This window comes from Salvelinus fontinalis, unplaced genomic scaffold (genome assembly GCF_029448725.1).
Source record: "Salvelinus fontinalis isolate EN_2023a unplaced genomic scaffold, ASM2944872v1 scaffold_0011, whole genome shotgun sequence".
Taxonomy (NCBI): domain Eukaryota; kingdom Metazoa; phylum Chordata; class Actinopteri; order Salmoniformes; family Salmonidae; genus Salvelinus; species Salvelinus fontinalis.
In genome coordinates, this window is record NW_026600220.1 from 367,183 (window position 1) to 383,951 (window position 16,769).

The 16,769-nt window shown below is 42.0% G+C and overlaps 1 protein-coding gene across 1 annotated transcript in view; it reads right to left on the reverse strand.

The window, feature by feature from the left end:
- Positions 1–1,322: 1,322 nt before the first annotated feature.
- Positions 1,323–16,769, reverse strand: part of LOC129842093 (fibronectin-like) — a 35,095-nt gene continuing 19,648 nt past the window's right edge. The window contains exons 7-12 of the mRNA XM_055910490.1: positions 13,640–13,909; positions 8,419–8,502; positions 7,981–8,337; positions 3,986–4,125; positions 3,796–3,905; positions 1,323–3,034 (exon numbers count right to left, since the gene is read on the reverse strand). Of these exons, the coding sequence (XP_055766465.1) occupies positions 2,902–3,034; positions 3,796–3,905; positions 3,986–4,125; positions 7,981–8,337; positions 8,419–8,502; positions 13,640–13,909 (1,094 nt within the window). The 3' untranslated portion in view covers positions 1,323–2,901. The remainder of the gene's footprint in view (positions 3,035–3,795; positions 3,906–3,985; positions 4,126–7,980; positions 8,338–8,418; positions 8,503–13,639; positions 13,910–16,769) is intronic.

The window sequence follows — 16,769 nt, forward strand, 5'->3', positions numbered from 1 at the left end:
GCATATATTAGCAACTATGACTGAGGAGCAGGCCGTTTACTCTTGGCACCTCTGTGCACCTTTCATCCAAGCTACTCAATACTGCCCCTGCAGCCATAACAAGTTTTAAGGTATCTTTATTTTTACTCAATTTTTATTTTTACTTTATTTTTACTTTTTACTCCTATGACAATTCGATACTTTTTCCACCACTGGTGCCATCAACCCACTCCCAAACTCCCTCTGTATGGCTGCCATGAAGTCCTATCCAGACCTCCCTCTTCTATTAATTTTGGCACAAGGATTCAGGTAGACTCAGCGAAATGACGATGCCACGAGCAGCACCGGAGATGTTGAGATTAACGAGATGCAACACTTCGCAGTCATACACAGTATCTGCGCATGTGCACGGGTTCGCTTGACGTTGTTCAAAGTGTGGTATCCAGGGCACCAAAACAACAGAGAAGAACACTCTTAGTTGTTGGGCAAATGGACCCACTATGCGGTTTACTTTCTCCATCTACGTCATTTTGCTGTCTACTTTTTTAACTACCGTTCACAACAGAAATGCTTTCAAACCATTTAACACATTCAATCACATAAATGCATTTTGTAATTGTCATAAAAATAAATATTTAGTATGGAATCCAGTGTAATGATGTTAGGAATGGAGGTAGATATGTGGATTATGCCAAAGCGTGCGTGCCAATATCTCCCTTCTCCTGTAGTGTGCACTTGTTCACTTCCCTTCTTGGAAAGGAAATACCTGGTATGGAAACTTGTTCTATAGCTTACGCCTAAACCAATCCAATTATTTTAAACTTGTCGGGAGGAAAGGAGATTAGGACGAACCCATAGTCTATTCCCACTACTCACATTCTACCACTAGTGGCAGCATCAGCCAGGGACAGGTTCTTGTAGGACTGGACCTTTAAGAAAGTAATTTTGCACTAGGGTTAGGGTCAATTCCATTCAATACAGTGAATTAACTGAAATACATTTTCCTCAAAGCTTGTCTATGTAATGAGAATGTTGAAATTGGAATTTGGAGTTGAGTTGTCTATGAGAAACAATGTTGAATAGGAATTTCTGTTTATTTCTTGAATTGACTGAATGGATATGAAGTGAAGCCAGTTCATAAAAAAAACCCGAGTGTGGTGACATCAGTTGATCGCATCAGTGGATATTGTACCAATTGGATTCACACTGTACTTACATGTGGTCTATTCGAAAGACCAGTTCTACACATGCGGCCTCAATGCCCGATGTCACGCGCAAGCATGCGCTGGTGTCTCTTGCTGCACCTGTCTGGTGGACATTCTAAAGAAGAAAGAGACTGTAGATTTCTTCTAACAGCAACTTTATTATAAGATTTACAAACATGGAGCAATCAACAATCACTGAAATAGTTCAGAGTTGGAAAGCCCAACGAACAGAGTTGGCTCTCTCCTATTGTAGAAAGGACATCCTCTTATCTATGTGACAGTTAACAGATGTGCAGAAACAGGGCAGAGGAACAGTTGTAAAAAGTAATTTAGCTCATCTGTGCAGATCAAGATAGCTGATATCGCCACCATTCTCTGTTCCTCCCTGCAATTCCCACATAGCTAAATGCCTGCCGATTGTAAACACAGGAGATCACATGCTGCGGTCGCACCCAAACTGCTCATAAACTCAGCAAAAAAAGAAACGTCCTCTCACTGTCAACTGCGGTAATTTTCAACAAACTTAACATGTGTAAATATTTGTATGAACATTGTAATCTTTTCTAAGAAATGGTTAAACATACACGTGGTGTTTCCTTTTTGAAATGGATTTGACCCCAACCCTGTTACTCTCAGGTGTGGATGATTGACAGGTGATTACTGATCAGAGAAGCTATATGAAAGTAGCCTCCCAACCAGGTTATTTTCCTGCAGTTGGTTTGGATAGTCTTTTTGTTTTCCTTGTTGTGATTTTGTCACCCAGCTCTTGGGATGGCCAACTGAAGAGTCTCAACAGGCCTCCATTTGGCCACGGTGAATCGTGAGTAAGCTGTATTCTGCCTAACTCTCTGGCTGTGGGAGAATCCCAAATGACACCCCATTCCCTTTATAGTGCACTACTCACCAAAAGGAATGCACTACAAAGGGATAGGGTATCATTTGGGATTCTCTCTCTCCCTCTCTGAAATATAATACAACCATTAAACAACTAGATTCACTTGCTAAATAATATCTACTTTTCAAAACAGTTGAATCTAATCACTACCTGTATTAAAGGTCACCAGGGGTCGTGACTTGTTTGTTGCACTGGCGACCATTGCAACCTGTCCTACTGTAGTCAATGATTTGTCCCAGTTAGTTTAGTAACAAAACCTTAGACACTGTTTTGATAACTGATGATTATTTATGATCCAACCCTTCATTCTGGTGCTGCCTCCACGGAGAGGAAGTTAACAAAATATGAGTTCAAATGTTAACAGTAACATTCACTCTGTCTTAAAAGGCACAACGTCGTATTTACACCAGTTTTTCTTTCTTCAAGTTTAGGAGTAGACCTTTAAAATGTAGAGGTGTGAGAGAGGTGTCTTGTCCTTGTAGATTCCAGATGTTATACCCCTATTTATACACATTGTTTGACACACAGTATGAATACTTGATTGCGTGTCAGCTTGTGCAGCAGACATTAGTCAGTCATGTTGCTCCTGGTCACGTGACGCGGTAGCCAAACCTGCGACTTCAAAAATCAGTGTCAGCTCTTGGCCCAAGAGGGATCAGTGTTTTTGTGTGTGTGTGTGTCTGAATGTGTGCATGTGTTCGTTTCTCTCCTACCTGTAGTTCAGAGTACCATTCTATCAAATCCCACCAGTCTTCAGACCATCATTAACATACAGTAGAGAGTTCATTAATCAGCAGTGCAGAGAAAGTAACTATGAGAAGACTATTTCTCACAGATCCATTCTTGTGAAAACGAACATCCCAAATCCCTCCATACTCCTTGGCCTGATGATATGTAATAGATTTCCCCACAGTTCTGGTACGTACCACCACCAGGCTCTCCACTCCACCAATACCTGCAGTAGAAACAACAGTTAGACTGACCACTCTCTCAGAACCTACAGAATGAACAACACAGAGTTAGACTGACCTCTCTCTCAGAACCTAGAGTATGAACAACACAGAGTTAGACTGACCACTCTCTCAGAACCTAGAGTATGAACAACACAGAGTTAGACTGACCTCTCTCAGAACCTACAGTATGAACAACACAGAGTTAGACTGACCTCTCTCTCAGAACCTAGAGTATGAACAGCACAGAGTTAGACTGACCTCTCTCTCAGAACCTACAGTATGAACAACACAGAGTTAGACTGACCTCTCTCTCAGAACCTAGAGTATAAACAACACAGAGTTAGACTGACCTCTCTCTCAGAACCTAGAGTATAAACAACACAGAGTTAGACTGACCACTCTCTCAGAACCTAGAGTATGAACAACACAGAGTTAGACTGACCTCTCTCTCAGAACCTAGAGTATAAACAACACAGAGTTAGACTGATCTCTCTCTCAGAACCTAGAGTATGAACAACACAGAGTTAGACTGACCTCTCTCTCAGAACCTAGAGTATGAACAACACAGAGTTAGACTGACCACTCTCTCAGAACCTAGAGTATGAACAACACAGAGTTAGACTGACCTCTCTCTCAGAACCTAGAGTCTGAACAACACAGAGTTAGACTGATCTCTCTCTCAGAACCTAGAGTATGAACAACACAGATAATCAGTCCTACACCTTCCACTGTGGTCAGTGTTATTAGAGCAGTAGTCTCTTACCTTGGGGTGGTCAGTGGGGTGCCATCAACCCATTTCCAGGTCCCCTCAGTAACAGAATCAGTCAAACCAATCCAGACATAACTGACTGATTTAAACCCATTGATGAATGTCTGTTGAGGAACAGGAAAAGCATTGTTAATAACACATGATGGACTAATAAATAAAGTAGCTCTCTCTGTCTGTCTCTCACCTGTTCCTCTTCACTGTTAATGATCACCAGGTCTGCTCCTCTCTCCAGACAGTCCTGTCTGCTCTCATTCCAGGTTTTCTTCTCAGTAGAGAGGTAGTAACATCTGCAGCCAAACCTTCTCCATCCTTCAGGACAGGACCCTAGAAGTTTGACATTTACTATCTTTGACAGGGGCCTATTTATATAATTAATATGAATTTGGGAAACAGAAATTATTAAATATGAAAAACATTAAACCTCTCACTAAAGGCTTCAGCCATACTAAAGTTATACTTAAATCTGAACTGGTTCTCCAGCAAATTAGTAAAAATGTCACACCTCATGTTCAACAATGGCATTTTTCCCTTTATTCAGATTACAACCTCTCACTTTGGTTATTTTTAAATGAAATGATCCCCAAAATATCGCTATTTTTTAAACAAGCCATAGAAAGTTGGTTGCAATTTCAGTTTAATCCAAATATTATGGTTAAACTCCAATATACTAATTGATTAAAAACACTATATTTTTGTAAAAAAAATGTAAAGCGGTATAATCTTTATACATTATAGAAATAGGACTGGTAGACGTGTTACACATGCAGCTAAAATAAATATATTGAAATGTCTGTTCTACTCAAAATTAAAACCAATGTTGGGAAGAGATTTTTGATGTACTGATTCCATGGTACATGGTTTATGAACTGATACACAAAACGACCCTGGATTAAAAAAAAAAAACGTTTTAAAGTTTTAATTATTACACAACATTCGTGCAACCAATAGAATGTTATATACAGTGCATTCGGAAAGTGTTTAATGTTTAAAAGAAATGTTCCCCCCGTCATCAATCCACACACAATACCCCATAATGACAAAGCAAAAACTTTTTTATTTGTGTGCAAATAAAAAAAAAAAACTGAAATATTACATTTATATAAGTATTCAGACACTTTACTCAGTACTTTGTTGAAGCACCTTTGTCAGTGATTACAGCCTTGAGTCTTCTTGGGTATGACGCTACAAGCTTGGCACACCTGTATTTGGAGAGTTTCTTCCATTCTTCTCTGCGGATCCTCTCAAGCTCTGTCAGGTTGGATGGGGAGCGTCGCCGCAAAGCTATTTTAAGGTCTCTCCAGAGATGTTCGATCGGGTTTAAGTCCGGGCACTGGCTGGGCCACTCAAGGACATTCAGAGACTTGTCCCGAAGCCACTCCTGCGTTTTCTTGGCTGTGTGCTTAGGGTCGTTGTCCTGTTGGAAGGTGAACCTTCGCCCCCAGTCTGAGGTCCTGAGCACTCTGGAACAGGTTTGCATCAAGAATCCCTCTGTACTTTGCTCTGTTCATCTTTCCCTCGATCCTGACTAGTCTCCCAGTCCCTGCCGCTGAAAAACATCCCCACAGCATGATGCTGCCACCACCATGCTTCACCGTAGGGATGGTGCCTGGTTTCCTCCAGACATGACGCTTGGCATTCAGGCTAAAAAGTTCAATCTAGGTTTCATGGTCAGAGTCCTTTAGGAGCCTTTTGACAAAATCCAAGCAGGCTGTCATGTGCCTTTTACTGAGGAGTGTCTTCCGTCTGGCCACTCTACCATAAAACCTAATTGGTGGACAACTGCAGAGATAGTTGTCCTTCTGGAAGGTTCTCCCATCTCCACAGAGGAACTCTGGAGCTCTGTCAGAGTGACCATCAGGTTCTTGTTCACCTCCCTGACCAAGGCCATTCTCCCCTGATTGCTCAGTTTGGCTGGGCGACCAGCTCTAGGAAGAGTCTTGGTTTATCCAAACTTCTTCCATTTAAGAATGATGGAGGCGACTGTGTACTTGGGGACCTTCAAATGCTGCTGAAACTTGTTGGTACGCCTCAATCAATGGAATTTACCACAGGTGGACTCCAATCAAGTTGTTGAAACATCTCAAGGATGATCAATGGAAGCAGGATGCACTGAGCTCAATTTCAATTCTCATAGCAAAGGGTCTGAATAGTTATCCCCTACAGGATCGGTGTCCCACCCCCCCCCCCCCCCGGGACAGTTGATCTAATGTAGGCTAATGTGATTAGCATGATATTGTAAGTAACAAGAACATTTTCCAGGACATAGACATATCTGATATTGGCAGAAAGCTTAAATTATTGTTGATTTAACTTCACTGTCCAATTTACAGTAGCTATTACAGTAAAACAATACCATGCTATTGTTTGAGGAGAGTGCACAGTTATTAACTTAAATGTATTCATAAACCAATTAAGCACATTTGGGCAGTCTTGATACAACATTTTGAACAGAAATGCAATGGATCATTGGATCAGTCTAATTCTTTGCACATGCACTGCTGCCATCTAGTGGCCAAAATCTAAACTGCACCTATATTCCATAGTCATATATTTGCATTTCATTGCATTATAAAGATGGAAAAAACGAACGTTTTTTTCTTTGTATTATCTTTTACCAGATCTATTGTGTTATATTCTCCTACATTCCTTTCACATTTCCACAAACTTCAAAGTGCTTCCGTTCAAATGGTATCAAGAATATGCATATCCTTGCTTCAGGTCCTGAGCTGCAGGCAGTTAGATTTGGGTATGTCATTCTAGGCGAAAATTGAAAAAAAGGTTCCGATCCTTCAGAGGTTAAGTCAACAAGGTATCTGTTTTTTATGACATTTGCACACCCCCAAAAAAAATACTTTTGCTTTGTCATTATGGGGTATTGTGTGTAGATTGATGAGGATTTCCATTTTAGAATAAGGCTGTAACTTAATAAAATGTGGAAAAGTGAAGGGGTATGAATACTTTCTGAATGCATTGTATATGGGGGCGATACAACCATCCCAGCTCCAGATTTTGCTGCTTAGAGAAAGACTCATTAGATCAATTGTTTTGGTACTGTCCATATGTAGCTTGTTTTTGGTCGCAGGTTCAGGAATGACTGAAGAATTGCAACATTTACCTGGAGCTAACTCTGCAAATAGCACTGTTGGGTGATTTAAAAAGTCATAGTCAATCGATCAATAATATAATAATACTCCTAGCAAAAAATGTTTACTTTAATGTTACAATATGTGGACTCTATGAGACTAGAAAGGATCCAGATGTTTGTGAAACATCACAGCACAGTTGAAAAATATATGGCAAATATAAATCAAAACTGGATGGTGTTCAGATATAGATGGGAAGTGTTGAGTGGAGCTGAAGGATGGGACTAAAAACAAGCAAATTATAATTATTGTAATATATACTGTCCATAAAATGTATATAGTATGTACAAGCTGGAAGTAGAAGCCTAAGTGTTGTTGTCCATTCGTTTACAACAATTAAGGGATGGGCGGTTGGGATAGGGGAATTAATAAGGAAAACATATATTTTTTAAATATATATTCTACTGGTCAAAGGTTTGGACACACCTAATCATTCAAGGGTTTTTCTTTATTTTTACTATTTTCTACATTGTAGAATAATAGTGAAGACATCAAAACTATGAAATAACACATGGTTTCATGTAGTAACCAAAAAAGTATTAAACAAATCAAAATATATTTTATATTTGAGATTCTTTAAAGTAATGATGGACTGTGGTTTCTCTTTGCTTATTTGAGCTGTTCTTGCCATAATATAGACTTGGTCTTTTACCAAATAGGGCTTTCTTCTGTAAACCTCCCTACCTTGTCACAACACAACTGATTGGCTCAAATGCATTAAGAAGGAAATAAATTCCACAAATTAACCATTAATTACATTAATGGAAGCCACAATCTATCTGCAACAATAAAGCTGATCTACCCCCTAAAAAATAAAAGTATCTGAGATCTAGGTAGTTCTGATGACCTCTGATCTCCTGTGATGTGTGTTGAGCGCAAAGGCAAAACACAGCTCCCGTCAATTTAATTTGTTTCTGGTCCTAATGGCCATGGCAAATACTACTTATTGAATATGCTTGTGTGTGAGAAAACAGGCCAACTACAGAAACTATGGATCAGCAAGCAAATAAAAAGGGGGCCCTTTGCACACATTTACCTTTGTTCTCCCAGTTCAGTCTTTCTATCTCCTCCTGTAGCTGGTCACGCTCCATAGTTGTAGTGTTTAGACTCTTCATCAACGTGTCTACTTCAGTGGTCCTGGTATTTAGACTATTCTGTAGCTGGTCTCTCTCTGTGGTCCTGGTATTTAGACTATTCTGTAGCTGGTCTCTCTCTGTGGTCCTGGTATTTAGACTATTCTGTAGCTGGTCTCTCTCAGTGGTCCTGGTATTTAGACTATTCTGTAGCTGGTCTCTCTCAGTGGTCCTGGTATTTAGACTATTCTGTAGCTGGTCTCTCGCTGTAGTCCTGGTATTTAGACTATTCTGTAGATGGTCTCGCTCTGCAGTTGCATCTGTAAAAGGGAAAAGTAAATCAAAATGTGTAACTATCACAACATTGACTACAAATGTTTAATAAAAAACCATTAACTTACAGGAATCCCACAGGCCTATGATGACAGCCAGTAGAACACACACTGCAGCAACTCTGGAGGGTCTCTTCCACCACTGAAAATGTACTGAATCACAAGTTATTAAAGTCAGATCTTTGGTAATGTGTTAATGTGTTTTACTGTATCATCAGTGTTTAATTTGAGCTGGATCCTGCGGGAACAGGATCCGGCACCTTTCAGTTTTGGACTGATGTGTTCCAGAACCTATTTGGTCAGATCCGCTACTTTTCATGGCATGAAAAATAATTGTTACTGTTTGCAACGTAAAAATTCAAATTAAAGCGCTCAAAGTTCATTTGAGTTTCCTCCTCATTTATTCTCATGCCCCCTAAAAAATGCAATGTAAAAACGTAGATTTTCAGCCCGCACCTGATATTCTGAGAACACTAAACTTTTCACTACTTTATTACACATTACGCTGTTATTTCTAACCCGATATGGATGAAAATACCTTCAAATTAAAGCTGAAGATTTGCACTTTAACCTCATAGTCATGATTTTAAAGCCAAACTTTTGGAGCACAGAGTCAAAAGAAGAAAACATGCTTGACAGTCAAGCAATAACTACGGAGGGCACAGTAGAGGTAAGGTAGAGGCAGGTAGTCTCAATATTAACAGAGGGTACTGTAGGTAGGGGTAGAGGCAGGTAGTCTCAATATTAACAGAGGACACTGTAGGTAGGGGTAAGGTAGAGGCAGGTAGTCTCAATATTAACAGAGGGTACTGTAGGTAGGGGTAAGGTAGAGGCAGGTAGTCTCAATATTAACAGAGGGTACTGTAGGTAGGGGTAAGGTAGAGGCAGGTAGTCTCACTATTAACAGAGGGTACTGTAGGTAGGGGTAAGGTAGAGGCAGGTAGCCTCAATATTAACAGAGGGTACTGTAGGTAGGGGTAAGGTAGAGGCAGGTAGTCTCAATATTAACAGAGGGTACTGTAGGTAGGGGTAAGGTAGAGGCAGGTAGTCTCACTATTAACAGAGGGTACTGTAGGTAGGGGTAAGGTAGAGGCAGGTAGTCTCAATATTAACAGAGGGTACTGTAGGTAGGGGTAAGGTAGAGGCAGGTAGTCTCAATATTAACAGAGGGTACTGTAGGTAGGGGTAAGGTAGAGGCAGGTAGTCTCACTATTAACAGAGGGTACTGTAGGTAGGGGTAAGGTAGAGGCAGGTAGTCTCAATATTAAGAGGGTACTGTAGGTAGGGGTAAGGTAGAGGCAGGTAGCCTCAATATTAACAGAGGGTACTGTAGGTAGGGGTAAGGTAGAGGCAGGTAGCCTCAATATTAACAGAGGGTACTGTAGGTAGGGGTAAGGTAGAGGCAGGTAGCCTCAATATTAACAGAGGGTACTGTAGGTAGGGGTAAGGTAGAGGCAGGTAGCCTCAATATTAACAGAGGGTACTGTAGGTAGGGGTAAGGTAGAGGCAGGTAGTCTCAATATTAACAGAGGGTACTGTAGGTAGGGGTAAGGTAGAGGCAGGTAGCCTCAATATTAACAGAGGACACTGTAGGTAGGGGTAAGGTAGAGGCAGGTAGTCTCAATATTAACAGAGGGTACTGTAGGTAGGGGTAGAGGCAGGTAGCCTCAATATTAACAGAGGGTACTGTAGGTAGGGGTAAGGTAGAGGCAGGTAGTCTCAATATTAACAGAGGGTACTGTAGGTAGGGATAAGGTAGAGGCAGGTAGCCTCAATATTAACAGAGGGTACTGTAGGTAGGGGTAAGGTAGAGGCAGGTAGTCTCACTATTAACAGAGGGTACTGTAGGTAGGGGTAAGGTAGAGGCAGGTAGTCTCAATATTAACAGAGGGTACTGTAGGTAGGGGTAAGGTAGAGGCAGGTAGTCTCAATATTAACAGAGGGTACTGTAGGTAGGGGTAAGGTAGAGGCAGGTAGTCTCACTATTAACAGAGGGTACTGTAGGTAGGGGTAAGGTAGAGGCAGGTAGTCTCAATATTAAGAGGGTACTGTAGGTAGGGGTAAGGTAGAGGCAGGTAGCCTCAATATTAACAGAGGGTACTGTAGGTAGGGGTAAGGTAGAGGCAGGTAGCCTCAATATTAACAGAGGGTACTGTAGGTAGGGGTAAGGTAGAGGCAGGTAGCCTCAATATTAACAGAGGGTACTGTAGGTAGGGGTAAGGTAGAGGCAGGTAGCCTCAATATTAACAGAGGGTACTGTAGGTAGGGGTAAGGTAGAGGCAGGTAGTCTCAATATTAACAGAGGGTACTGTAGGTAGGGGTAAGGTAGAGGCAGGTAGCCTCAATATTAACAGAGGACACTGTAGGTAGGGGTAAGGTAGAGGCAGGTAGTCTCAATATTAACAGAGGGTACTGTAGGTAGGGGTAGAGGCAGGTAGCCTCAATATTAACAGAGGGTACTGTAGGTAGGGGTAAGGTAGAGGCAGGTAGTCTCAATATTAACAGAGGGTACTGTAGGTAGGGATAAGGTAGAGGCAGGTAGCCTCAATATTAACAGAGGGTACTGTAGGTAGGGGTAGAGGCAGGTAGTCTCAATATTAACAGAGGGTACTGTAGGTAGGGGTAAGGTAGAGGCAGGTAGTATCAATATTAACAGAGGGTACTGTAGGTAGGGGTAAGGTAGAGGCAGGTAGTCTCAATATTAACAGAGGGTACTGTAGGTAGGGGTAAGGTAGAGTCAGGTAGTATCAATATTAACAGAGGACACTGTAGGTAGGGGTAGAGGCAGGTAGTCTCAATATTAACAGAGGGTACTGTAGGTAGGGGTAGAGGCAGGTAGCCTCAATATTAACAGAGGGTACTGTAGGTAGGGGTAGAGGCAGGTAGTCTCAATATTAACAGAGGGTACTGTAGGTAGGGGTAAGGTAGAGGCAGGTAGTATCAATATTAACAGAGGACACTGTAGGTAGGGGTAAGGTAGAGGCAGGTAGTCTCAATATTAACAGAGGGTACTGTAGGTAGGGGTAGAGGCAGGTAGCCTCAATATTAACAGAGGGTACTGTAGGTAGGGGTAGAGGCAGGTAGTCTCAATATTAACAGAGGGTACTGTAGGTAGGGGTAAGGTAGAGTTAGGTAGTATCAATATTAACAGAGGGTACTGTAGGTAGGGGTAAGGTAGAGGCAGGTAGCCTCAATATTAACAGAGGGTACTGTAGGTAGGGATAAGGTAGAGTTAGGTAGTCTCAATATTAACAGAGGGTACTGTAGGTAGGGGTAAGGTAGAGTTAGGTAGTATCAATATTAACAGAGGGTACTGTAGGTAGGGGTAAGGTAGAGGCAGGTAGTCTCAATATTAACAGAGGGTACTGTAGGTAGGGGTAGAGGCAGGTAGTCTCAATATTAACAGAGGGTAGTGTAGGTAGGGGTAAGGTAGAGGCAGGTAGCCTCAATATTAACAGAGGGTACTGTAGGTAGGGGTAAGGTAGAGGCAGGTAGTCTCAATATTAAGAGAGGACACTGTAGGTAGGGGTAAGGTAGAGGCAGGTAGTCTCAATATTAAGAGAGGACACTGTAGGTAGGGGTAAGTTAGGGGCAGGTAGTCTCAATATTAACAGAGGACACTGTAGGTAGGGGTAGAGGCAGGTAGTCTCAATATTAACAGAGGGTACTGTAGGTAGGGGTAGAGGCAGGTAGCCTCAATATTAACAGAGGGTACTGTAGGTAGGGGTAGAGGCAGGTAGCCTCAATATTAACAGAGGGTACTGTAGGTAGGGGTAAGGTAGGGGCAGGTAGTCTCAATATTAACAGAGGACACTGTAGGTAGGGGTAAGGTAGAGGCAGGTAGCCTCAATATTAACAGAGGGTACTGTAGGTAGGGGTAAGGTAGAGGCAGGTAGCCTCAATATTAACAGATGGCACAGTAGGTAGGGGTAAGGTAGAGGCAGGTAGTCTCAATATTAACAGAGGACACTGTAGGTAGGGGTAAGGTAGAGGCAGGTAGCCTCAATATTAACAGATGGTACAGTAGGTAGGGGTAAGGTAGAGGCAGGTAGTCTCAATATTAACAGAGGGCACAGTAGGTAGGGGTAAGGTAGAGGCAGGTAGTCTCAATATTAACAGAGGGCACAGTAGGTAGGGGTAAGGTAGAGGCAGGTAGCCTCAATATTAACAGAGGGTACTGTAGGTAGGGGTAAGGTAGAGGCAGGTAGTCTCAATATTAACAGAGGGTACTGTAGGTAGGGGTAAGGTAGAGGCAGGTAGCCTCAATATTAACAGAGGGTACTGTAGGTAGGGGTAAGGTAGAGGCAGGTAGTCTCAATATTAACAGAGGGTACTGTAGGTAGGGGTAAGGTAGAGGCAGGTAGCCTCAATATTAACAGAGGGTACTGTAGGTAGGGGTAAGGTAGAGGCAGGTAGCCTCAATATTAACAGAGGGTACTGTAGGTAGGGGTAAGGTAGAGGCAGGTAGTCTCAATATTAACAGAGGGTACTGTAGGTAGGGGTAAGGTAGAGGCAGGTAGTCTCAATATTAACAGAGGGTACTGTAGGTAGGGGTAGAGGCAGGTAGTCTCAATATTAACAGAGGGTACTGTAGGTAGGGGTAGAGGCAGGTAGTCTCAATATTAACAGAGTGTACTGTAGGTAGGGGTAGAGGCAGGTAGTCTCAATATTAACAGAGGGTACTGTAGGTAGGGGTAAGGTAGAGGCAGGTAGTCTCACTATTAACAGAGGGTACTGTAGGTAGTGGTAAGGTAGAGGCAGGTAGTCTCAATATTAACAGAGGGTACTGTAGGTAGGGGTAAGGTAGAGGCAGGTAGCCTCAATATTAACAGAGGGTACTGTAGGTAGGGGTAAGGTAGAGGCAGGTAGTCTCAATATTAACCTCATGGCACCTGAGCTCAATTTCGAGTCTCATAGCAAAAGGTCTGAATACTTATTTAAATAAGGTTTTATAATTTTTATACATTTGCAACAATTTCTAAACCTGTTTTCAATTAGTCAATATTGGTTATTGTGTGTAGATTGATGAATAAGGCTGGATAAGGCAGTAACGCAACAAAATGTGGAAAAAGTCAAGGGGTCTGAATATTTTCCTAATGCACTGTAAATCCTCTAAAGTTAAAGCAAGCAGAGGCAACTCATTGACATAATGACTCACAGGAACAGAAACAAGCATGAACATCCCATGCTGACACATTCATTATGACTATTTCATATTCATTTTTAGAACTAGTTCAAGTTTAATAAACTTTGACACCAGGCACAATACTTAAGTAGGGTACTTCCTTACTTGTGGTGAGGGTTGTTGATACCAGTTGACTTTGCTTTCCATTCTCCAGCACAGTGCAGACAGTGACAGAGTACTGAGTGACACATTGCAGGTCAGGAAGAGTGATGCTCGGTGAAGATGTGGAGGTGATGTGTGGTTCTGTCCCTGGACACTGGTAGGAGATCTGGTAATGATGTTGGGTTTGGTCCAATCCTGGTGGATGGCTCCAGCTAACAATAGCTGATGTGGTGTCCACTGAGTCAACGGTCAGCTGGTCTGGAGCAGGAAGTACTAAGGGAAAATACATTAGTCAGTGTTACAGTTTAACTGCAGAAATATATTACAGGAGGAAAAGTAGAATAGTAGACAAAGTAGAAAAAGCCAGCTTGCAATTCCTTTCGATATTTTTTTATCATTTTTTTTATTTCACCTATATTTAACCAGGTAGGCCAGTTGAGAACAAGTTCTCCTTTACAACTGTGATCTGCAAAGCAGTAAGAGAAAAACAATGGGATAAAAAAACAACAGTCAATAACTCAATAGAAAAATCTGTATACAGTCGTGGCCAAAAGTTTTGAGAATGACACAAATATTAATTTCCACAAAGTTTACTGCTTCAGTGTCTTTAGATATTTTTGTCAGATGTTACTATGGAATACTGAAGTATAATTACAAGCATTTCATACGTGTCAAAGGCTTTTATTGACAATTACATGAAGTTGATGCAAAGAGTCAATATTTGCAGTGTTGACCCTTCTTTTTCAAGAACTCTGCAATCCGCCCTGGCATGCTGGCAATTAACTTCTGGGCAACATCCTGACTGATGGCAGCCCATTCTTGCATAATCAATGCTTGGAGTTTGTCAGAATTTGTGGGTTTTTGTTTGTCCACCCGCCTCTTGAGGATTCACCACAAATTCTCAATGGGATTAAGGTCTGGGGAGTTTCCTGGCCATGGACCCAACATATCGATGTTTTGTTGCCCGAGCCACTTAGTTATCACTTTTGCCTTATGGCAAGGTGCTCCATCATGCTGGAAAAGGCATTGTTCGTCACAAAACTGTTCCTGGATGGTTGGGAGAAGTTGCTCTCAAAGGATGTGTTGGTACCATTCTAAATTCATGGCTGTGTTCTTAGGCAAAATTGTGAGTGAGCCCACTCCCTTGGCTGAGAAGCAACCCCACACATGAATGGTCTCAGGATGCTTTACTGTTGGCATGACACAGGACTGATGGTAGCGCTCACCTTGTCTTCTCCGGACAAGCTTTTTTCCGGAAAGGGGATTCATCAGAGAAAATGACTTTACCCAAGTCCTCAGCAGTCCAATCCCTGTACCTTTTGCAGAATATCAGTCTGGCCCTGATGTTTTTCCTGGAGAGAAGTGGCTTCTTTGCTGTCCTTCTTGACACCAGTCCATCCTTCAAAAGTCTTTGCCTCACTGTGTGTGCAGATGCACTCACACCTGCCTGCTGCCATTCCTGAGCAAGCTCTGTACTGGTGCCCCGATCCCGCAGCTGAATAAACTTTAGGAGATGGTCCTAGCGCTTGCTGGACTTTCTTGGGCGCCCTGAAGCCTTCTGCAGAAATGCAGTGGATTTTTTGAGGGGGGATTCAGTTCATTTGCATGGCAAGAGGGACTTTGCAATTAATTGCAATTCATCTGATCACTCTTCATAACATTCTGGAGTATATGAAAATTGCCATCATACAAACTGAGGCAGCAGACTTTGTGAAAATGTATATTTGTGTCATTCTCAAAACTTTTGGCCATGACTGTAGTGTGTGCAAATGAAGTAAGGAGGTAAGGCAATAAATAGGCCATAGTGGCGAAGTAATTACAAATTAGCAATTAACACAGGAGTGATATATGTGCAGATGAGGATGTGCAAGTAGAAATACTGGTGCGCAAAAGAGCAGAAAAACAAAAACAAATATTGGATGAGGTAGGTAGTTGGTTGGATGGGCATACAGGTCGCAGTGGTGGGTAATATATGGGGCTTTGGTGATAAAACGGATGGCGCTGTGATAGACTGCATCCAATTTGCTGAGTAGAGTGTAGGAGGCTATTCTGTAAATGACATCGTCGAAGTCAAGGACCGGTAGGATAGTCAGTTTTACGAGGGTAATGGGAAGGGAAGAAATAAACTAAAGCAGATATGTCATGTAAAAAAAACTATCCACTAAATGCATTTATTTATCAACTTCACTGTGCCACTGCTACATTGTTGTCACCATGGCAACAAAACAAAACAAAACAACCGCTTCAGTTTTAAATCCTCTCCACAACAACAAGTGTTTTATAATGTAGTACTGGTAAAGTTAATGCAAGAAGAGGCAGATCAACTCATTGATGTAATGACTCACTAATGGAAGAAAGCATGAATTCAGACACTACAAAAACATTTATTAATTTCATCACCTTACTTTGCTACCTGACAACTTTACGGTTTTTACATTTTAATTACGTTTATGTTTTTAGTTTTTTCCCTCACTCAACTTTCTTTTTTTTTCATTCTACTTTTTCACTCCGGACGCTTTATCTGGACGTGGTTCGTCAGGACCTCCAACAGCCGAAGTAGTAACATTAACATGATGCCTTCTAATTGCAGTCGCTGTACTCATAATATACAGGAGAACGATCGCCTTACGGCGAGGATAGTTGTGCTGCAAGCCCAGCTTCAGACGCAATCGTTAGGTAAGGGTAATTTCAGTGTAGGAAAGGATGAAACAGCGTCTGTGCCACCAGTAAGTACAGATAGTAACGTTAGTATAAATCCCCCCGCATAGTCCCCGCAGCCGGACAACTTTCTCATGGCTTCTGGAGGGAAATGCTGTAGGAATGCTCAACCGGTGTCGCTCATTCAGCCGACAGAAACTTTCAACCGGTTCTCCCCATTAAGCAACGGGTTGGAGTCTGAGGCCGAGCCTTCTCTGGTCTCTACTCCTCCCGTTACGGGGTCTGGGACGCCGAAGCTTCCCACCATTAGCTCTGACAAATTGAAAACCCTAGTCATTGGCGACTCCATTACCCGCAGTATTAGACTTAAAACGAATCATCCAGCGATCATACACTGTTTACCAGGGGGCAGGGCTACCGACGTTAAGGCTAATCTAAAGATGGTGCTGGCTAAGGCTAAAACTGGCGAGTGTAG